At 36.1% G+C, this 24,712-nt stretch overlaps 1 protein-coding gene across 1 annotated transcript; it reads left to right on the forward strand.

The window, feature by feature from the left end:
* The first annotated feature begins 343 nt into the window (after nucleotides 1-343).
* TENT5D (terminal nucleotidyltransferase 5D) lies at nucleotides 344-1,892 on the forward strand. Its single transcript, XM_017666120.2, has one exon. The coding sequence runs from the start codon at nucleotides 672-674 to the stop codon at nucleotides 1,737-1,739; it is 1,068 nt and encodes a 355-aa protein (XP_017521609.1). The 5' UTR covers nucleotides 344-671; the 3' UTR covers nucleotides 1,740-1,892.
* The last annotated feature ends 22,820 nt before the right edge of the window (nucleotides 1,893-24,712 follow it).

The following is a 24,712-nucleotide window of genomic DNA, read 5'->3' on the forward strand; positions in this document are numbered from 1 at the left end:
GAAGAGGTGATGAATTAGGTATAATCCTTATCCTCAAGTAATTCAAGATGTTAAGTAATCTTTTAAATGAGGGCAGTAATAGATATGAAGCTGAATAATATATATTATATATGAATATGTAATATATATCGTAAATATATATGAATATGTGTATATATATATATATATGAATGTTCTGATGCTTTTAGATTAAAGATGATATATATTGCTTTTAAACATTATGCCATTGTCAGCTGGGTCTAATACACACATGTAAGTCATCTAATCTCACCTTAAATTCATGACAATTGACCTCAATTATGTGCTATGGTTCTCTCATGAAAAAAATTCGTGCCACCAAACAAATGCTGTTATATTATATACATGAAGAAAGATTGAGGAAGGCCTCCATTTACATAAAAAATAATTAGACCTCTAACAAATCCCTGAGAATGTCTGTTTGCTGTACAAATGGATCTAACAGTTTTGACATAATCATAGTGGCTTTTATTTCACTAAGAGATTTAAACACAATTAGACACATAGATAATTTACTCCCTAGTATTAGTTTGGTTTGTGTTGAGGATAGGTCTATTTTTAACTTTTTCATACGCTTTAGGTATAACATCAACTTCAAGATGCTAACATTTCCTTTCAATATTGTGGTTTCTAGTTGATCTACTGACTTCACAATGTCTGAAATCAGATTCAGCAATCTCACATGGGATCAAGTTATAACACTGAATCAAGTGTTAGATGAAGTAATTCCAGTCCATGGAAGGGGGCATTTCCCCACATTGGAGGTAAAACCAAAATATATCATTCATGTTGTGAAAGATCAACTAATAGGGCAAGAAATTATTGTTAAGCGTACCCGATTGAATGGTTCCACAGCCAGCCACAATGGAATCAGCTATAAGGATCTAGATATTATTTTTGGCGTTGAACTACCAAGTGATCAGCAATTTCAGGTTGTTAAGGATACAGTTCTAGGTTGCCTGCTTGACTTTTTACTGGAAAGTGTTAAAAAGGAAAAGATCACTCTAAAGACCATGAAAGCGGCTTATGTGCAGAAGATGGTCAAAGTTTGCAATAAGCATGATCGTTGGAGTCTCATCTCTCTTTCAAATAATACTGGGAAGAATGTAGAGCTAAAATTTGTGAATTCACTCAGACGACAATTTGAGTTTAGTGTAGATTCCTTTCAAATTGTTTTGGATCCCATGTTAGAATTCTACAGTGACAAAAATGCTAAGCTAAACAAAGAATCCTATCCTGTTGTGGTAGTTGAAACTATGTATGGAAACTTCCAAGAAGCAATGACACATTTGCAGTACAAGCTGATATCTCGCAGAAAACCTGAAGAGATTAGAGGTGGTGGCCTTCTGAACTATAGCAACTTGCTAGATCATAATTTTAAGCCAGCTTGTGAAGCAGAAATCAAGATTCTGGAATGTTATATGTGTTCTAGATTCTTCATTGATTTTCCTGATGTAGCAGAACAGCAAAAGAACATTGAATCATATCTCCACAACCATTTCATAGGTGAAGAAAATAACAAGTATAACTACCTTATGACCTTGTGTGGAGTTGTGAATGAAAGCACTGTTTGCCTCATGGGTTACAAGAGAAGACAGACCCTTAATATGATCACCCTTATGGCTTTAAAAGTACTTGGAGAGCACAATAGCCTACCCAATACAAACAATGTAACTTGCTTTTATCAGCCTGCTCCATACTTTGCTGCTGAGGGAGGGTAGCCTACTTATTATGTAACATCAAGACCACCACCTATTTACTTGCAGCTATATTGCTCACCTCACATTCATGTGCAAAAGGGTATGTTTTAAAAACCACACATGCAAAAGAAACTTCACTTTAATTAAACACCTCTTAAAAACAAGTTTCGAAATTCCATAAAAATTAAAAATATTTTTATTTTTATGCAGCTACCAACTATTTACCATCAGTTGTAGATTAAACCACCATGGTAAATAAAGTGCCATCTGTGAACTGACCACTTTATATGGTTTTCAAGCATTATTTGTTAGCTATAGTAACTATCAAATGTTGTGACTACTTAAAATGATTTTCAGATCTTACTGACTAGTTAAGACTTCCCAATTTGCTGTGATAAATACATTAGAGATGCCCGCATCTTTGATTAAAATACAAAAGAAAAGACTCACATTTTAAAATCCAAAGGTACAGAAAAAACAAATACCAACATTTTTGTATTCAGTCGATTCTTTTGTTACATTTGCTTCATTTTTTTCTAGTGAGTATTGCCATCAGTGAAATTTCAATGCCTAACACATATGCCTAATTTCAAAGACAGCTGATTCAGAAGACATTACAACCCTGGACTTTGCAAACATTTTTTAGTTTCCCAAAGGAACAATGAAAAGAAATGGTTCTGGGAAAGAGTGGACATTAGTAACTTACCAACTATCAAATAATTTAGTTAGTTTGTGGATTTGAAAAATAATACCATCTAGATGTACAAATGATACTGTATTTGGTTATACAGATTTCTTCATTTTCCTCCCAAATAAGTTGAAATAAAAATGACCAACTCTGAATATGAAAGTTTTCTGTCATCATCTATTGAAAAGAGACTCTAAATGGTAAATAGCAAAACATAGGCAGAGGTTTTTAGCCATGGCATTTACCATTTTTATGATGTTTGACCAACATCTTAATATATCTGGAGACCTTCAGTAATATTAAGTGAAAATGTTTTCATTATTACTAAATAAAGGCTGTTTTTTTTGCATTTTCCCTTACCAATGACCAGTTTCTAACATGCTACTCAAGTGCCTCCTCATGTGAATTTTTACATAACACTGTAATTCATTCAATGATTGCAAATGTTCATAAGATATCTGAGTATCTACTCACTACATCAAAAATGCAGCTCGCAACAGTAATCAAGACAATTTGGTACTGGCACAAGAACAGACCCAAAGACCAGTGGAACAGAATAGAGACTCCAGACATTAACCCAAACATATATGGTCAATTAATATACAATAATTGTATGCCATGGACATACAATGGGAAAATGACAGCCTCTTCAACAGTTGGTGTTGGCAAACTGGACAGTTACATGTAAGAGAATGAAACTGGATCATTGTCTAACCACATACAGAAAAGTAAATTCGAAATGGATCAAAGACCTGAATGTAAGTCATGAAACCATAAAACTCTTAGAAAAAAACATAGGCAAAAATCTCTTGGGCATAAATATGAGTGACTTCTTCATGAACATATCTCCCCAGGCAAGGGAAACAAAAGCAAAAATGAACAAGTGGGACTATATGAAGCTGAAAAGCTTCTGTACACAAAGGACAGCATCAATAGAACAAAAAGGCATCCTACAGTATGGGAGAGTATATTCATAAATGACAGATCCGATAAAGGATTGACATCCAAAATATATAAAGAGCTCATGCACCTCAACAAAAAAAAAGCAAATAATCCTATTAAAAAATGGTCAGAGGAACTGAACAGACAGTTCTCCAAAGAAGAAATTCAGATGGCCAACAGACACATGAAAAGATGCTCCACATAGCTAGTCATCAGAGAAATGTGAATTAAAACCACAATGAGATATCACCTCACACCAGTAAGGATCACCACCACCCAAAAGACAAACAACAACAAATGTTGGCTAGGTTGTGGAGAAGGGGGAACCCTCCTACACTGCTGATGGGAATGTAAATTAGTTCAACCATTGTGGAGAGCCATATGGAGGTTCCTCATAAAGCTCAAAATAGAAATACCATTTCACCCAGGAATCCTACTCCTAGGAATTTACCCTAAGAATGCAGCAGCCCAATTTGAAAAAGATGTATGCACACCTATGTTTATCACAGTGCTATTTACAATAGCCAAGAAATGGAAGCAACCTAAGTGTCCATCAGTAGATGAATGGATAAAGAAGATGTGGTACATATACACAATGGAATATTATTCAGCCATAAGAAGAAAACAAGTCCTACCATTTGCAACAGCATGGATGGAGCTAGAGGGTATTACGCTCAGTGAAATAAGCCAGGCAGAGAAAGACAAGTACCAAATGATTTCACTTATATGTGGAATATAAGCACAAAGGAAAAACTGAAGGAACAAAACAGCAGCAGAATCACAGAACCCAAGAAAGGACTAACAGTTACCAAAGGGAAATGGACTGGGGAGGATGGGTGGGAAGGGAAGGAGAAGGGGGAGAAGAAAGGGGGGCTTACTATTAGCACGTATAATGTTGGGGGTCACGGGGAGGGCTGTGCAACACAGAGAAGACAAGTAGTGATTTTACAGCATCTTACTACGCTGATGGACAGTGACTAATGGGGTATGTGGGGGGGAATTGGTGAAGGGTGGAGTCTGGTGAACATATTTCTCATGTAATTGTAGATTAATGATACCAAAAAAATATATATTACAAAGCAAAAAAAAAGGTATGGATGAGTAATGCTGTTAAATGTAATTCACTAGTTTTGTGATGATTTATGACAATTCACTTGTTTTACATTCTCTACTGGCAGTAGAATTTTAACCATTTTCCAAAATTCTAATTAGTAGTCTACATTATGAGTAAAGTGTGACCAAGTCACACTTAGTCCTTTGGCTCAACTAGAGAACCCAGAAGCCTAAGATTGAATTCTTGTTTTAACATTGGTACAGTCCTGGACATATCAGGAGACCATGAAAATGACAGTAGGGGGTGATGTAAATATTCAAATTAATATCTTACTCAGAAATTTCTCTTTTATTATTGGAGAACAACATAAAAAATTGTTTCTGCATAGAATGTGGCTTCAGTCCCAAAAGGAAAATAATAAAGATATTGTAATATCTTTGTTTTGTAAAATCAGAGTTATAAAAGGCATTCCAGTATATTTGTAGTAGTCGCTTCTAGAATATTTCTTTTAAATAATAGCTGGCATTAGATATCCAATGACAATTAAAATTTCTTTTAAAATTTCTTTTTACAAATATTCACTTACCCCCCAATAAATTAGTCAATCCAAATATATATTAGTGAATATATGAATGTGAATAAAGAGATTGGAAATAATGTTCTTTATGCATTACATGTGACCTTGAGCAAGGATTTCTACAAAAAAATTTTTTTTATGGGTTTGGGAGTATTATAGGGTAACATTGGGACACTTAGAATTGAATGCCTTCAAAATGCAATATTCGCTCAGGCAGTGAACTCCAAATAACTATTGTCTTACTGCAACTCCACCAGATATATTATCAGATCACATACTTCCAGAAAGTGTCAGCAGGTGAAAGATGTATATATTGTAACAGTTTCTAAGGTTAAAGATTTTCTTTTAAAAGGACCTAAATATATCTTTAAAGTGAAAGGCATCCTCTTCTAGTTAAATAATATGTGTACTGAAATAGAAACCATACCAGGGAGGTTATCTGCTTTAGAAATGTAAAGAACAATGTTTAATATGCTATAAGTAGAATTTTTTTTTTTTGTGGAACATCCTCTTCAAAGGATGTCATTTTTTTTAATTTTGGTATCATTAATCTACAATTACAGAAATAACATTATGTTTACTAGGTTCCCCCCTTCACCAAGTCTCCCCCACATACCCCTTCAGAGTTACTGTCCATCTGCATAGCAAGATGCTGTAAAATCAATACTTGTCTTCTCTGTGTTGCACAGCCCTCCCTGTGTCCCCCATGCACTATACATGCTAATCGTAATGCTCTCTTTCTTTTTCCCCACCCTTATCCCTCCCTTCCCACCCATCGTCCCCAGTCCCTTTCCCTTTGGTAACTATTAGTCCATTCTTGGGTTCTGTGATACTGCTGCTGTTTTGTTCCTTCAGTTTTCCTTTGTTCTTATACTCCACATATGAGTGAAATCATTTGGTACTTGTCCTTCTCCACTTGGCTTATTTCACTGAGCAGAATACCCTCTAGCTCCATCCATGTTGTTGTGAATGGTAGAATCTGTTTTTTTCTTATGGCTGCATAATATTCCATTGTGTATATGTACTACTATAAGAAGTAGATTTAAATGAAATCCAGTACCTGTTTACTAAGTCAAGGAGAGTACATCTGTAGAAGGGATATACAAATTGTAATCCTGACAATTTATAAAGAGGGGTAATAGTAATCTATTTTCTTTTAGAGCAAGTTTTTAATTCCTCTTGTTTTTCATCCACATTTTCCTTATTTACTAAATTCATACCTCTCTGTGCTCAATAACAAGATGCAAAAAATGAAATCTAAGGGCAATTTATTACTATTTCTGTCACCGGAAGATAAAATGACAATGTTCCAAGTTTAGTTCATAGTGAGAGGAGAGTCTGGATATGTCAGAAATGTCAACAAAATCATTAACTCCAGTAGGGTTAATCATAGATGGCCCCATTCTAAAGAGTAAAGCTTTTGTTTGTGCATTGTGGGGAATCCAATTTTAGGATCTCTGATTTTTCAAGATCCCTTTTAACTGGGATACACTAAAAACACTTTAATTTCAGAGGCCATGATACTAGAGATTCACTTTTCAGTTCTGGAATTCTAGTCAACTATGAAGAAATCACTAACATGGTTTACTGTTTCATTTAGAGTTCAGACTGCTGTAAATTATAAACTAACTTTTTAAAGTAAGAAATAGAGTTATTTTAAGCATTCCTATGTGTTCCTGTATAACTCTTGGGAATTTTTTAAAAATAATAACCACATATCAATTTGGATTTAATACATAAAATTATATGTCAAAGTATACAAAGCTTACAAAATTTTACATTTCTATAGAATTTATGTTAAAATATAAAGCTATTAATAGATTCATCTTCATTAATTAAATGCAGTATCACATTTATTGAAAACATTCAGTGTTTTTAATGTATTTCACTCAGAAAGTTTATTTTCCTATAAATGTTGGAAATAACGTGTTGTATTTTCTGAATTTCCTAGACCTCAATCCATTATAACTAGATGATACTGCCCTATGGCCATCTTTTCCAATTTGTCTTCAAGTTCTTTTAGTTTTCAAATTACAAATGACTGATGCTAAAACATAAAGTGACATAGCAAACTCTTACTTGCTCTTTAAAGACATTTTGCTATTTTATACCCTGTGTATCTCTGAAAAATAAATCTACTTTGTTTCCATACACTATTAATTGATCTAATCGAAAAAGTTCCTTTGGACAGCTTATTTAATTTCACATAGTTCCTGTTTAGACTGAGTGAAATTAGTATTTATAACTATTATTTAATTTGAAAAGCATGAGCAACTAGAAAGTTCATTATTTAAAGATAAGTGAATATCTCAACCTGCAACAAATTAAGGTAATTATCCAGATAATTTATTCCAGAAACATGCCACTAAACAATGAAAAAGGAAGAGTGGATCTATATTATGTATGATCCAAGTCAATGAATAACTTCACTTTTCCCATATATACCAGACCAAAAATAATTATTGGATATAAGTGTATCACAATACCATTTCACTAAATGTAAACCAATTCATCCAATACAGAATTTAAAGTTAAAAGATCTGACTTCAAAGCTTAGCCAACAAGTTGAATCCATTAGTATTTATCTCAAATATGTGTTTCCAATTTTAAATCAAATCTAGTTGTTTAGCACTAAAGAAAATATTGGTGAAATATTACAGTCGCTGAATGGGAAATGAAATAGTAACATCTAAATGTAGTTGCCCACCACTCAGTAAAATTACTGATAAGATTTCCTACATTACTTCAAGGAGACCTACCTTTTAACTAAACAATTCAGCATCTTAGGAAAGCAGTTAATTTAAATACAGCTTTATGAATATTTTAGGGGCCTTTTTAGCCTTATAGTTCACAACATCAATTTAAAATTTTTACTGCAAAAACTTTGCTTTTTTAAGATCTTACTCTGTTACTGTAAATGAAATTTTTAAGAGTTTCAATGGAGTTTTAAGAAATGACTGAAATGTCCAGATTTGAGTGGAATATGTATCGTTGCTTTAATGTTAACTATATGTTAAATCAGATTAAAATTTTAAACCATGTTATTGTTCATTATATAGCTAAAGCTGAGACATGTATGTTCTATTTTGGAAAATATATATTATTATGTTGCAAAAAAATGTTATATGAACAGTGCAGGATCTTTTTGGTGGAAACTTTTTTAAATGGATTATACACCATGATTATTGTTCTTTTATTCATCTAATAGGTCTTAACCCTATTTCATTTGCTTTCTCCCGTGCTTCTGTGCACTCTGTGGAAAAAGTACTGCAGACATTCTGTTATTAGATTAAATGAGTTTTTAAAATAAAAACACTGTGAAACATGCAGTGGTGTGCCAACTGCATAATGGGTAATGCCTATTATTTCAAATACCAACAAGTTATTTGTTTGCAGTATGTTCAAAAAAGTACTTATAAAGGAACTTTACTCTGGAATTTGTACAGAATCCCCACTGGTATTTGGGAAAGTACTGACCTTCACTATATTAAGGCTCTAATAATTGATTTTACCACTTATAATAATCTACCGCTAACTCCATTTGCCTAGCCTAATTATATAAGTGGTTTGTATTCATTCATTCATTCATTCCCCAAACTTCATTTGATTTTTCATTGGTAAAATTTACTTATCTTCTCCTCCCTCTTAAATAAATGGTACCTACACTACATTGGATAAGAACATAAGTGGTGGTGAAATAAAAACAGTATCATACAAGGAAATGAGTCAAATGATATGACATTGCATTGAATCCCCCCATACACACACACATCAGTACTACATATTTAGTATAGCCACATAGTGTATCTTCTCAGGTCCATGTATGCTGGCCAGATATCCAAGCAATGATCTTAAGTGATCATTCTATGTAGTGAAAAATGTTATAATACAGTGTTTTTTAAAAATGCAAAAACTGGTAAAAGTGACTGGAAAGATAAAATACCACTTGAAATGGTTTGCTTGAAGTTTCTACAGGTTTAGCAACAGCCTAGCAATTAGTTAGAGGATTAAGTACCTTAAGTGAAATGTAGAGCAATGTATTAGTAAATACCCTTATGCGGAAGATGTCATTTTTTCTCTACACAGTGTGAATTATCAGATGACTAAAATTTAAAGTAAAATAGATTATTACAATAAAAAACCCACTGAAGCAAGACAGTTTTTAATCCTTTAATATGCAAGGATAAATTGTGCCTTTTCTGGTACTACAGATTTTACCAGAAAGCATAGATACTATCTTCTTAAGTAAAAATAACCTACTTTAGGTAAATAACAAATACAAACCAAAAATATTCTTGCCCACAATGTTTCCCTTGTAACGTGCCAGTTAAATCATGGGTGATATAAAAAAGGGCATCATTATAAAAAATATAGCATATTTTTCCAACCACTGTAATATTATCTCATTATTGGACATCAGTACACATTTGATCCATTTACTGTGGCATCACTGACAATGATGCCATTATGGTACTTGCATTATTACAAAATGTATTAGACTTGGTAACTGCTGTACCTGTCCTTTCCTCACATTATTTCCAGTGTTGAAGTGGAGACACCTTATTGCACTATATGCTGACATCCATGCCCAAATAAGGTCTTGTCCCTACTGTAAAAACAAAAATGGAATATCTAAATAGATTATCTACTATCTGCTTGCATGATTCCTTCAAAGGTATACTTTGTTCATTCGTTTTCTTATAATTTTAACAAATCATTCACTTACTTAAAATACAAATTGAAAAGATGAGTTATTGTTAGTAGTATTCTGTTTCCAATCATTGCTCACATTCCATGCTGTCCTTCCCAGCCATCTCCAGATCCATCTCTCATATGATGTGTTACTATGAATCTCCATTTCCAAAATAACAATTAGTTGCCATGGAAAGAGTTACAACATTAAAAATGTAATTGTATTAAGATCAAACAATGAATTGGGTCTCCTTTAGAATATACACATACTTGTGAAATGGACTTCATATTTCTTTTGTTTTTTTTAGAGATCCCCTCCCCCTATATCCACATGTACAAGCATATGCAAATGTGGCAGGCACTTAATATGCATGTCATGGAGCAAAATCACCTCTCCAGTTTCAAAGGGAGACAGAAAACATATATATAAGAATGGTCTTAGGTTATGTTTAAAATATTTAGTTGAAACATGATTTATCCGAGGCACATAAAGAATGGGGATAAGAAAGTGGCTGAACTGAGAGGCATTACTAAATATTATAGAAAATTGTAAAAAAAAAAAAAAAAAAGAAAGAAAAAATAATTCTCTGGAAGTAGTTCTGTGGGACAGTAATTATATTATAATTATTATTTTTTAATTTTGTTATCATTAATCTACAATTAAATGAAGAACATTATGTTTACTAGGCTCTCCCCTACTCAAGTCCCCACCACAAACCCCATTACAGTCACTGTCCATCAGCATAGTAAGATGCTGTAGAATGACTACTTGTCTTCTCTGTGTTGCAAAGCCCTCCCCTTTCCCCCATCCCCCACATTATACATGCTAATCATAATACCCCCTTTCTTCTTCTCCGCCATTATCCCTCCCTACCCTCCCATTCTCCCCAGTCTCTTTCCCTTTGGTAAATGTTAGTCCATTCTTGGGTTCTGTGATTCTGCTGCTGTTTTGTTCCTTCAGTTTTTCTTCTGTTCTTATACTCCACATATGAGTGAAATCATTTGGTATTTGTCTTTCTCCGCTTGGATTATTTCACTGACCATCATACCCTCTAGCTCCATCCATGTTGTTGCAAATGATAGGATTTGTTTTCTTCTTATGGCTGAATAATATTCCATTGTGTATATGTACCATATCTTTTTATCCATTCATCTACTGATGGACACTGAGGTTGCTTCCATTTCTTGGTTATTGTAAATACTGCTGCGATAAACATAGGGGTGCATCTGTCTTTTTCAAATTGGAGTGCTGCATCCTTAGGGTAAATTCCTAGAAGTGCAATTCCTGGGTGAAATGGTAAGTCTATTTTCATCATTTTGAGGAACCTCCATATTGCTTTCCACAATGATTGAACTAATTTACATTCCCACCAGCAGTGTAGGAGGGATCCCCTTTCTCCACAACCTCGCCAACATTTGTTGTTGTTTGTCTTTTGGATGGTAGCCATCCTTACTGGTGTGAGGTGATATCTCATTGTGGCTTTAATTTTCATTTCTCTGATAACTAGCAATGTGGAGCATCTTTTCATGTGTCTGTTGGCCATCTGAATTTCTTCTTTGGAGAACTGTCTGCTAAGCTCCTCTGACCATTTTTTAATTGGATTATTTGCTTTTTGTTTGTTGAGGTGCGTGAGCTCTTTATGTTTTGGATGTCAAGCCTTTTTCGGATCTGTCATTTATGAATATATTCTCCCATACTGTAATGTACCTTTTTGTTCTATTGATGGTGTCATTTGCTGAACAGAAGATTTTCAGCTTGATATAGTCCCACTTGTTCATTTTTGCTTTTGTTTTCCTTGCCCGTGGAGATATAATCATGAAGAGGTCACTCCTGTTTATGTCCAAGGGATTTTTGCTAATGTTTTTTCTAAGAGTTTTGAACTATTTGTTCATGACTTACATTCAGGTCTTTGATCCATTTTGAATTTACTTTTAGGTATGGGGTTAGACAATGGTCCAGTTTCATTCTCTTACATGTAGCTGTCCAGTTCTGCCAGCACCATCTGTTGAAGAGACTGTCATTTCCCCATTATATTTCCATGGCTCCTTTATTGAATATTAATTGACCATATATGTTTGGGTTAATGTTTGGAATCTCTAAACTATTCCACTGGTCTATGGCTCTGTTCTTGTAGCAGTACTAAATTGTCTTGGTTACTATGGCTTTGTAGTAGAGCTTGAAGTTGGGGAGTGAGATCCCCACCACTTTATTCTTCTTTCTCAGGATAGCTTTGGCTATTCAGGGTCTTTGGTGTTTCCATATGAATTTTTGAACTATTTGTTCCAGTTCATTGAAGAATGTTGCAGGTAATTTGATAGGGATTGCATCAAACCTGTATATTGCTTTGGGAAGTATGGTCATTTTGACAATACTAAGTCTTCCTAGCCAAGAGCATGGGATGAGTTTCCATTTGTTAGTGTTCTCTTTAATTTCTCTTCAGAGTGTTTTATAGTTTTCAGGGTATAGGTCTTTCACTTCTTTGGTTAGGTTTATTCCTAGGTATTTTATTCTTTTTGATGCAATTGTGAATGGAACTGTTTTACTGATTTCCCTTTCTATTGGCTCATTGTTAGTGTATAGGAATGCCACAGATTTCTCTGTGTTAATTTTGTATCCTGCAAATTTACTGTATCCGATATCAGTTCTAGTAGTTTTGGGGTGGAGTCTTTAGGGTTTTTATGTACAATATCATGTCATCTGCAAATAGTGACAGTTTGACTTCTTCTTTACTAATCTGGATTCCTTGTATTTCTTTGTTTTGTCTGATTGCCGTAACCAGGACCTCCAGTACCACGTTGAATAACAGTCGAGAGAGTGGGCATCCCTGTCTTGTTCCCTATCTCAGAGGATAAGCTTTCAGCTTCTCTCCATTCAGTGTGATGTTGTCTGTGGGTTTATCATATATGGCCTTTATTATGTGGAGGTACTTGCCCTCTATACCCATTTTGCTGAGAGTTTTTATCATGAACGGATGTTGAATTTTGTCGAATGCGTTTTCAGCATCTATGGAGATAATCATGTGGTTTTTGTCTTTCTTTTTGTTTATGTGGTGGATAATGTTGATGGAATTTCGATGTTGTACCATCCTTGCATCCCTGGGATGAATCCCACTTGGTCGTGGTGTATGATCCTTTTGATATATTTTTTAATTCGGTTTGCTAATACTTTATTGAGTATTTTTGCATCTACGTTCATCAGGGTTATTGGTCTGTAATTTTCTTTTTTGGTGGGGTCTTTGCCTGGTTTTGGTGTTAGGGTGATGTTTACTTCATAGAATGAGTTTGGGAGTATTCCCTCCTCTTCTATTTTTTGGGAAACGTTAAGGAGAATGGATATTATATCTTCTCTGTATGTCTGATAAAATTCCAAGTTAAATCCATCTGGCCCAGGTGTTTTTTTCTTGGGTAGTTTTTTGATTACCGCTTCAATTTCTTTGCTGGTAATTGGTTTGTTTAGATTTTGTGTTTCTCCCTTGGTCAGTTTTGGAAGGTTGTATTTTTCTAGGAAGTTGTCCATTTCTTCTAGGTTTTCCAGCTTCTTAGCATATAGGTTTTCATAATAGTCTCTAATAATTCTTTGTATTTCTGTTGGGTCCATCATGATGTTTCCTTTCTCATTTGTGATTCTGTTGTGTGTTGATTCTTTTTCTCTTAATAAGTCTGGCTAGAGGCTTATGTATTTTGTTTATTTTCTTAAAGAACCAGCTCTTGGTTTTATTGATTTTTTCTATTGTTTTATTCTTCTCAATTTTGTTTATTTCTTCTCTGATCTTTATTATGTCCCTCCTTCTGCTGACTTTAGGCCTCATTTGTTCTTTTTCCAATTTTGATAATTGTGACATTAGACTATTCTTTTGGGTTTGTTTTTCCTTCTTTAAATATGCCTGGATTGCTATATACTTTCCTCTTAAGATTGCTTTCACTGCGTCCCACAGAAGTTGGGGCTTTGTATTGTTGTTGTCATTTATTTCCATGTATTGCTGGATCTCCATTTTAATTTGGTCATTGGTCCATTGACTATTTAGAAGTGTGTTGTTAAGTCTCCATGTGTTTGTGAGCCTTTTTGCTTTCTTTGTACAATTTATTTCTAGTTTTATACCTTTGTGGTCTGAAAAGTTGGTTGGTAGGATTTAAATCTTTTTTAATTTGCTGAGGCACTTTTTGTGGCCTAGTATGTGGTCTATTCTGGAGAAAGTTCCATATACACTTGAGAAGAATCTGTGTCCTGTTGCTATTGGATGTAGGGTTCTATAGATGTCTATTATGTCGATCTGTTCTAGTGTGTTGTTCAGTGCCTCTGTGTCCTTACTTATTTTCTGTCCGGTGGATCTGTCCTTTGGAGTGAATGGTGTATTGTAGTCTCCTAAAATGAATGCATTGCATTCTATTTCCTCCTTTAGTTCTGTTAGTATTTGTTTCACATATGCTGGTGCTCCTGTGTTGGGTGCATATATATTTATAATGGTTATATCCTCTTGTTGGACTGAGCCCTTTATCATTATGTAATGTCCTTCTTTATTTCTTGTTACTTTCTTTGTTTTAAAGTCTATTTTGTCTGATACTAGTACTGCAACACCTGCTTTTTTCTCCCTATTGTTTGCATGAAATATCTTTTTCCATCCCTTGACTTTTCATCTGTGCATGTCTATGGGTTTGAGGTGAGTCTCTTATAAGCAGCATATAGATGGGTCTTGTTTTTTTATCCATTCTGTGACTCTATGTCTTTTGATTGGTGCATTCAGTCCATTTACATTTAGGGTGATTATCAATAGGTATGTACTTATTGCCATTTTAGGCTTTAGATTCATGGTTACCAAAGGTTCCAGATTACTTTCATTACTATCTAAGAGTCTAACTTAATTCACTTAGTATGCTGTTACAAACACAATCTAAAGGTTCTTTTCTATTTCTCCTCCTTTTTCTTCCTCCTTCATTCTTTATATATTAGGTATCACATTCTGTACTTTTTGTCTATCCCTTGATTGACTTTGGGGATAGTCAATTTAATTTTGCATTTGCCTCACAACCAGCTGCTCCACCCTCCCTACCATGGTTTTTCTACCTCTGGTGACAGCTATCCAACCCTAGGAATGCTTCCATCTATACCACTCTCCAAAATAGAATGCAAAGATGGTTTGTGGGAGGTAAACTCTCTGTTTTTTCTTATCTGGAAATTGTTTAATCCCTCTTGCCAGATAAATTAATCTTCGTTCCAGGCCCTTCTGCTTCATGGCATTAAATACATCATGCCACTCCCTTCTGGCCTGTAAGGTTTCTGCTGAGATGTCTGATGTTAGCCTGATGGGCTTTCCTTTGTATGTGATCTTATTTCTACCTCTGGCTGCTTGTAACAGTCTGTCCTTATCCTTCATCTTTCCCCTTTTAATTACTATATGTCTCGGTGTTGTCTTCCTTGGGTCCGTTGTGTTGGGAGATCTGTGGATCTCCATGGCCTGAGAGAGTATGTCCTTCCCCAGATTGGGGAAGTTTTCTGCAACTACCTCCTCAAAGACACTTTCCATCCCTTTCTCTCTCTCTTCTTCTTCTGGTATCCCTATAATGCGAATATTGTTCCGCTTGGATTGGTCACACAGTTCTCTCAATATTCTCTCATTTTTAAAGATCCTTTTTTCTCTCTGTGCCTCAGCTTCTTTGTATTCCTCTTCTCTAGTTTCTATTTCATTTATTGTCTCCTCCACCATATCCAACCTGCTTTTAATACCCTCCATCGTGTTCTTGAATGATTAGATCTCTGACCTGAATTCATTCCTGAGTTCTTGGATGTCTTTCCATACCTCCATTAGGATGTTGATGATTTTTATTTTGAACTTCCTTTCAGGAAGAGTCACGAGGTCCATATCATTTAAATCTTTCTCGGGAGTTGTATTAACAATTTTACTCTGGATGAGGTTCCTTTGGCGTTTCATGTTTGTATATGGTGCCCTCTAGTGTCCAGAAGCTCTATTCTGGAGCTGCTGAGCCTCTGAAGCAATGTCGGGGGCTGCAGGGGAGCAGTACTGGTGCCTGGGGGGTAGGAAAGAGCTGTTCCCCGCCTCGTGGCTGCTGTGCCTGTCTCCACTGCCTGAGCCAGTGGGCTGGTCACACAGGTATAAGTTTTTGTCCCAGAGCAGCCAGATACAGATCCCTGCTTTCCACAAGCAGCAAGAATCACAGTCTCCCCAGGAACTCTGCCTATATTAACTTTCCAACCCAGTAGTCATGCGAGTCTCATGAAAGCACTATGAAATGTAGGTTTGTGCTCCCAGAGCAGATCTCCAGATCTAGGTATTCAGCAGTCCCAAGCCTTCCACTCCCTCCCTTCTCTGTTTCTCTTCCTCCCGCCGGTGAGCTGGGGTGGGGGAGGGGTTCGGGTCCCACAGAGCAACAGTTCTTTTACGTTACCCCGTTCGCTGAGGTCTGCTCTCTTCTCCAGGTGTGTGCAGTCTGATGCCGTCCTCTTTCCTGTTGCTCTCTCAGGATTAGTTGCACCAATTCAATTTTCTAATTGTATCCAGTTTTAGGAGGAAACCTCTGTCTCTCTTCTCACACTGCCATCTGCTAGCCACCAGCAAGGTAAATGTGGGAATAACCTCGAGCCCTGGGCTGGAAGTCCCACAATCAGATTATTGTAGGTTTCTGATACCTTCATAGATTCTAAAGGAGAATCAAAATTCACCTGAACAACCCTTGTCCAGGCATGTCTGGGTATTTTTCAAAGACCACTATCTTTGGTTGGTGACTTCCTTAATCCAACTCAATATATTTAAATAAGTTCGAACATTGGAAAGCCCTCAGGAAAATTATGGGTTTGTCACTCCTTTCCAAAGATGGAGACTCTTAAACACTTGACTCTGCATCATCCTAGCACAACCACAACCACCATCATTCATCCAGCTCAAACACATGCATGGGAATATATGTAATTTTATTGCACTTTGCTTTCTTGCACATTGCAGATAATGGGTATTTTTACAAATTGAATGCTTGTGCTAACTGCATTGAGCTAGCCTATTGGCACCTTTTTTCCAATAATACACATTTTTTGTGTGTCATACTCTGGTCATTTTCACAGTATTTCAAACTTTTTCATTATTAATATTCATTATTTTAATATTAGTAATTATTCTTCATTATTATTGTTATAGTTATCTGTGGCCAGTGATCTTTGGTGTCACTACTGTAACTGTTTTAGGAAGCCACCAATGGTGATCATATAGAATTTAAACTTCAGGTCGTATGTCTTATGACTGTACCAACAATCAACTGTCTCACAATCTTTCTCCCTCTTCTTGGGCTTCCCTATTCCCTGAGACATACCAATATTGAAATTAAGACACCTAATAACCCTACAGAGATCTCTAAGTGTACAATGGAAAGGAAGTGTTACACATCTTTCACTGTAAGTCAAAAGCCAGAAATTATTAAGCTTAGGAAGGCACATCAAAAGCTGAGGTAAGCTGAGAGCTTGCCATGTAGCTAAGTTATAAATGCAAAAGAAAAGTCCTTGAAGGAAATTAACAGTGCTACTCCAGGGAACACAAAAAAGGTAAAGTCAGAGGATTAAAAATGGCAGTGTGAGAGGTGAGAGAGAGCCACCTCCAAAAATCACATATATAATATGAAAACATAACTAATACAACTAATCCTGAAAGAGTAACAGTAAAGAAGGCTGCGCCAGACTGCATACACCTGGAGAAAAGAACAAACCTCACAGAACAGGATAACATACCAAAGCCATTATCTGTCAGGACACAAGCCTGTCCCCCAACCCAACTCACTGTTTGGAGGAAGAGAAATGGAGTGAGAAGGGACTAGAGGCCTGGGTCCGCTGACACCTAGCCCTGGAGATCTGCTCTGGGAGCACAAACCTACATTGCATGGTGGTCTGGTGATTAGTGGGATTGGAAAGCTAATTCAGGCTGAATACTTGGAGATACTAACATTCCAGCTGCTTGTGGGAAAAAGGGATCCATATCTGGCTGCTCTGGGACAAAAGAATGGCAGGCAGTCTAAGAGACTAACAGCAAGAGAACTGCTAAAGGGGCAAGGATTGCATGGAGCTTACTTCTCAGGAGAAAGGACAGGAAGAAAAAACTGTCCAGGCCCACTATGCAGAGCAGATTGGGTACTTTTAGGACCTACATGTGCTCCATCCCACTGGCTGGCTATGCAGCTCCAAGGCCCCACACTATGATATGCAGCCTGCTGCACCTTCCTCCCGACCAGCCCACACCTGGTTCACAAACCGGCAACCTCTGCCCTGGCATAAGGCCAACCAGAGGGAAGCCCCACCTATGGCAGCTACAAACACAAAGCATAGAGGCTTACACCTGTGTATTCAGCCCACTGGTTCTGGCAGTGGAGATAGGCATAGCAGCCAGAAAGCCGTAAACAGCTCTTTCCTCCCCCAAGCCAGAAGCACCACTCCCCTGAAAACCCCAACAACACTCCAGAGGCTAAGAAGCTCCAGAGAGGAGAGTTTATGGGCACTAGAGGGCACCACTTACAAATATGAAACATTAAGGGAAAGTGGCTCAAAACCAAAATCCCACAAACACTAGAAAAAGGGAGAAGTGAAACTGAACTCATCAATCTTCCTGAAAGAGATTTCAAAATAAAAATCATAAATATGATCATGGAGGTACAGAAAAATATTCAAGAAAGCAAGAATGAATTTAGAATGGAGATCCAATCATTATGGAATACAATGGAGGGATGTAAAAGCAGATTACATATGGTAGAGGAGATGATAAATGCAATAGAAATTAGAGAAAAATACAAAGAAGCTGAAGCACAGAGAGAAAAAGGATCTCTAGGAATGAAAGAATATTGAGAGAACTGTGTGACCAATCCAAATGGAACAATATTCATATTATGGATATACCAGAAGAAGAAGAGAGAGCAAAAGGGATAGAAAGTGTCTTTGAAGAAATAATTGCATAGAACTTCCCCCATCTGGGGAAGGAGACAGTCCCTCAGGCCATGGAGGCACACAGATCTCACAACACAAGAGACCCAAGGAAGACACCAAGACATATAATAATTAAAATGACAAATATCAGGGATAAGGACAGATATTTAAAAGCAGCCAAAGAGAGAAATAAGATCACATACAAAGGAAAACCAATCAGGCTATCATCAGACTTCTCAGCAGAAACCTTACAGGCCGGAAGGGAATGGCATGATATATTTAATGCAATGAAGCAGAGGGGCCTCAAACTAAGAATACTCTATCCGGCAAGGTAACTATATAAATTTGAAGGAGGGATTAAACAATTTCCAGATAAGCAAAAGCTGAAAGAATTTACCTCTGACAAACCATCTCTACAGTGTGTTCTGAAGGGACTGCTATAGATGGAAGTGTTCCTAAGGCTAAATAGCTGTCACCAGAGGTAATAAAACCACATAAAGAACACAGAACAGCTAATTACTAAGCAAATGAAAAATTAAAAGAACAATCCCCAACGTCAGTCAAGGGATAGACAAAGAGTACAGAATATGATATCTAATATATAAAGAAAGGAAGAAGAAAAAGGAGGATAAAAAGGACTTTTAGATTGGGTTTGAAATAACATACAAAGTGACTTCAGTTAGACTCTTAGATAGTAAGGAGGTTACCCTTGAACCTTTGGTAACCATGAATTTAAAGCCTGTAATGGCAATAAGTACATAACTATTGATAATCACCCTAAATGTAACTGGTCTGTATGTACCAGTCAAAAGAAACACAGTCACAGAATGGATAAAAAACAGTATCCTTCTTTGTGGTGGCTACAGGAGACTCACTTCAAACCCAACGACATACACAGACTAAAAGTGAAAGGATGGAAAAAAATATTTCATGTAACTAATAGGGAAAAAAAGAAGGAGTTACAGTACTTGTATCAGACAACATAGACTTCAAAACAAAGAAAATAACAAGAGACAAGGACATTACATAATGATAAAGGGGTCTGTCCAATAAGAGCATATAATCATTATAAATATCTATGCACCCAACACAGGAGCACCTACATATGTAAAAGAAATACCAACAGAATTGAAGGAGGAAATAGAATGTGATGCATTCATTTTAGGAGACTTCAACACTCCACTTACTCCAAAGGATAGATCATCCAGACAGAAAATAAGTAAGGAGACAGAGGCACTGAACAACACACTAGAACAGATAGACCTAACAGACATCTACAGAACTCTACACCCAAAAGTTGCAGGATACATATTCTTCTAAACTGCACATGGAACATTTTCCAGAATAGACCACATACTAGGCCACGAAAAGAGCCTCAGTAAGTTAAAAGGGATTGAAATTGTACCAACCATCTTCTTAGATGACAAAGGTATGAAACTAGAAATAAATTACATAAAGAAAATGAAAAATCCAACAAACACATGGAGGCTTAACAACATGTTGCTAAATAACCAGTGGATCAATAACCAAATTAAAACAGAGATCAAGCAATATATGGAGACAAATGACAATAATTCAACACTGCAAAAATCTGTGGGACGCAGCAAAGGCCATGCTAACAGGAAAGTATATTGCAATTCAGGCCTACCTTGGGAAAGGAGAACACTCCCATATGAACAACCTAAACTCATAATTAATGAAACTACAAAGAGAAGAACAACTGAAGCCCAAAATCACTAGAAGGAGGGACATAATAAAGCTAGAGCCTAAGTAAGTAAAATCGAGAAGAATAAAACAATAGAAAGAATCAATGAAAGAAGGAGCTGTTTCTTCAAGAAAGTGAACAAAATAGGTAAACTCCTAGCCAGGCTTATGAAGAGAAATAGAGAGTCTACATACATAAACAACAGAAATGAGAAAGGAAAAATCATGATAGACACAAGAGAAATACAAAGAATTATTAGAGAATACTATGAAAAATTGTATGCTAATAAACTGGGTAATCTAGAAGAAATGGACTTTTTAGGAAAATATTACCTTCCAAGCCTGACCCAGAAAGAAACAAAAAATCTGAAAAGACCCATCACCAGCAATAAAATTGAATTGGTAATAAAAAAAAACTATATAAGAACAAAATCCCTGCTGAATTTTATCAAACATTCTATGAAGACCTAATATCCATTCTCCTTAAAGTTCTCCAAAAAGTATAAGAGGAGGGAATACTTCCAAACTCATTCTACGAGGCCACTCTCACTCTAATAACAACACCAGGCAAAAACAACACAAAAAAGAAAATTACAGACCAATACCCCTCATGAACATAGATGCTAAATACCCCCCAAAAGTATTAGCAAACCAAATTCAAAACTACATCAAGAGAATCATACATCATGATCAAGGGGGATTCATCCCAGGGATGCAGGATGGTACAAGATTTGAAAATCAATCAGCATCATCCACTACATCAATAAGAAGGAGGACAAAAACCACATGATCATCTCCAAAGATGCCAAAAAATCATTCAACAAAATTTAATATCCATTCATGATAGAAACTCTCAGCAAAATGAGTATAGAATGCAAGTACCACAACATAATAGAGGCCAATATGATAAACCCACAGCCAACCTCATACTTAACAGTGAGAAGCTGAAAGATTTCACTTCAAGGTCGGTAACAAGACAATGATGTCTACTCACCCCACTTTTATTCAACATAGTTCTGGAGGTCCTAGCCACAGCACTTGGACAACACAGAGAAATAAAAGTCATCCAGATTAGTAATGAAGAAGTTAAACTGTCACTGTTTGCAGATAATATGATATTGTACATAAAAAAATGAAAGAATCCACTCCAAAACTACTAGATCTAATATCTGATTTCAGCAAGGTTGCAGGATACAAAATTAATACACAGAAATCTGTTGCATATCTACACACTAAAAATGAACAATTCCATTCACAATTGCATCAAAAAGAATAAAATACCTAGGAATAAACCTAGTGAAAGAAGTGAAAGACCTATACCCTGAAAACTACAAGACACTCATGAGAGAAATTAAAGAAGATACCAATAAATGGACATACATTCCGTGCTCCTGGATAGGAATAATTAATATTAAAATAGCCATCCTGGCTAAAGCTATCTATAGATTCAATGCAATCCCTATCAAAATACCAACAGCATTCTTCAGTGAACTAGAGCAAATAGTTCTAAAATTCATATGGAACCACAAAAGACCCCGAATAGCCAAAGCAATCCTGAGAAGGAAGAATAAAGCTGGGGGAATCATGCTCCCTGACTTCAAGCTCTACTATAAAGCCTCAGTAATAAAGACAATTTGATACTGGCACAAGAACAGACCCATAGACCAATCGGACAGACTAGAGAGCCCAGATACTAACCTAAGCATGTCTGGTCAATTAATATATGATAAAGGAGCCATGGATATACAATGGGGAAATGACAGCCTCTTCAACAACTGGTGTTGGCAAAACTGGACAGCTACATGCAAGAGAATGAAACTGGATTATTGTCTAACCCCATACACAAAAGTAAACTCAAAATGGATCAAGGACATGAATGTAAGTCATGAAAACCATAAAACAGAAGAAAACATAGGAAGAAATCTCCTGAAAATAAACATGGGCAACTTTTTCCTGAATGCATTTCCTCAGGCAAAGGAAACAAAAGCAAAAATGAACAAATGGGCCTACATCAAGCTAAAAACCTGTACAACAAAGGACACCATCAGCAGAACAAAAAGATATCTTACAGCATGGGAGAACATATTTGTAAATGACTCATCCGACAAGGGGTTAACATCCAAAATATATAAAGAGCTCACATGCCTCAACACTCAAAAAACAAATAACCTGATTAAAAATTGGCAGAGGATATGAATAGACAATTCTCCAAAGAAAAAATTCAGTTGCCCAAAAGGCACATGAAAAGATGCTCCACATTGCTAATTATCAGGGAAATGCATATTAAAACCACAATGAGATATCACCTCACACCAGTTAGCATGGCCAACATTGAAAAGACAGAAACAACAAATGCTGGTGAGGATGCAGATAAAGGGGAACCCTCCTACGCTGCTTGTGGGATTGTAAACTAGTTCAACCATTTTGGAAAGTGATATGGAGTTTCCTCAAAAATCTAAAAATAGAAATACCATTTGACCTGGGAATTCCACTCTTAGGCATTTACCTGAAGAAAGCAAGATCTCAGATTCAAAAATATACATTCACCCATATGTTCATTACAGCTCTATTTACAATAGCCAAGATAATGTAACAACCTAAGTATCCATCAGTAGATGAATGGATAAAGAAGGTATGGTACATATACACAATGGAATACTATTCAGCTATAAAAAAGAAACAATTTTTACCATTTGCAGCAACATAGATAGAGCTAGAATGCATTATGCTCAGTGAAATAAGTCAGGCAGAGAAAGACAAATACCAAATGATTTCCCTCATTTGTGGAGTATAACAGTGAAGCAAAACTGAAGTAACAAAACAGCAGCAGACTCACAGACTCCAAGAAGGGACTAGCGGTTACCAAAGGGGAGGGTTAGGTAAGGGCAGGAGAAGGGATTTGGGGGGTATTATGATTAGTTCACATGGTGTTGGGGGGTTTTCATGGGGAAGACAGTGTAGCACAGAGAAGACAAGTAGTGACTCTGTGGCATCTTACTACACTGATGGACAGTGGGTGCAATGGGGTTTGGGGGGACTCAATAATATGGGTGAATGTAGCTACCAAATTTTTTTTCTTTGGGATATTCATAGGAATGTATATCAATGATACATTAAAAAATAGTGATTCTACCTAAAAAATGTGAGTAGTTTTGATTTAAGAATAAGTGACACTGTTTCTAGTTGCCCTCAATTAGAAGTAAGACTCAGAGCCAGAAGGGCATAATAAATAACTCAGTTCAAATAAATAAATAAATATGTATTGTATTGATGAATAAACCAATGTCCAGAGAAAAATAACAGCTCAAGGTTATACACAGGCAAAGCAAATCAGAGCATAATAAGTCATGTTTTCTGACTTCAGTTGGCTTGATCACTTTCAGAGGTCTTCTTTAGTGTTCACTAATAACTTGAGGCTGTTAACATTTATGATTATTAACCCACTTTTATTTAATGAAACCTAACTAATTAACAATAAGAAAACGTTGTGTGTTTGAGAAAGACATTTTCTCCAACATGGCAATAGGCACACTTCCCAGAGAGTGAGTGTTAAAATAATTAAATGAGGCCATAGACTGAGGCGGTACCAATACCTCAGTATCCTATGTAAACAAACCAAACCTAAAACACGTTCAATGCACTGGAATCCAGTGAAGTGAAAGTTAAGAGTAACCAATCACAAACAGCCAACTATACTTTTCCAAATAAGTCAACTGCCTACACTATATCCAATCAAATAATTAATTTTATTTCCTTCAGTGTTTTCTCTATAGAAACCTTGACTGAACTCCTGTTGAGTGTTCTTAACCACTTTCCATGAGGAAATGGCCATGATATTTTACTGTAGTATGTCCTCATTTTGTACCTTCAGTTTTCCCTTACTCTTAATCTAGAAACTATTCGAAGGTGTGAGTTGTCTCATCTCATTGTCATAGGCAACTACTTTTACCAATTTCTACATTTCCTTCCAAAGATATTCTGTGTTTATGCAAACCCATATATTCCAACAGTTATAATAAGCAATACAAACTTTTGATTACTAAATGCAAAATGTTTATTTCTTGTTCATTGTTCCCCGTAGTGTGTGTGTGTGTGTATGTGTGTGTGTGTGTCTGCATGCATGTATGTGTTATGTGTTAAGGGGAGACTTTTTCTCCACAGTTATTCAGTATCTCCAAAGCCTTGGAACTCTTGCTAGATCCTCTGCATCTAACTGGCATTCAAGGAAAGACATGATGTAGAGAAGGCACAGCAACTCTTAAACAAATCTCAATCAATGGTCTCAGAATAAAACATTTATTTCACTTGAATTCCATTGGCAAAAAATAATCACATGGATACGCAGAAAAATAGTTGGAAAATCTATCTGTGGGCCTAGGAAGTGGAGATCACAGATATTAGTGAACATCTACCATCTACCCTTCTC

The sequence above is a fragment of the Manis javanica genome, chromosome X (genome assembly GCF_040802235.1).
Source record: "Manis javanica isolate MJ-LG chromosome X, MJ_LKY, whole genome shotgun sequence".
NCBI classification, from domain to species: domain Eukaryota; kingdom Metazoa; phylum Chordata; class Mammalia; order Pholidota; family Manidae; genus Manis; species Manis javanica.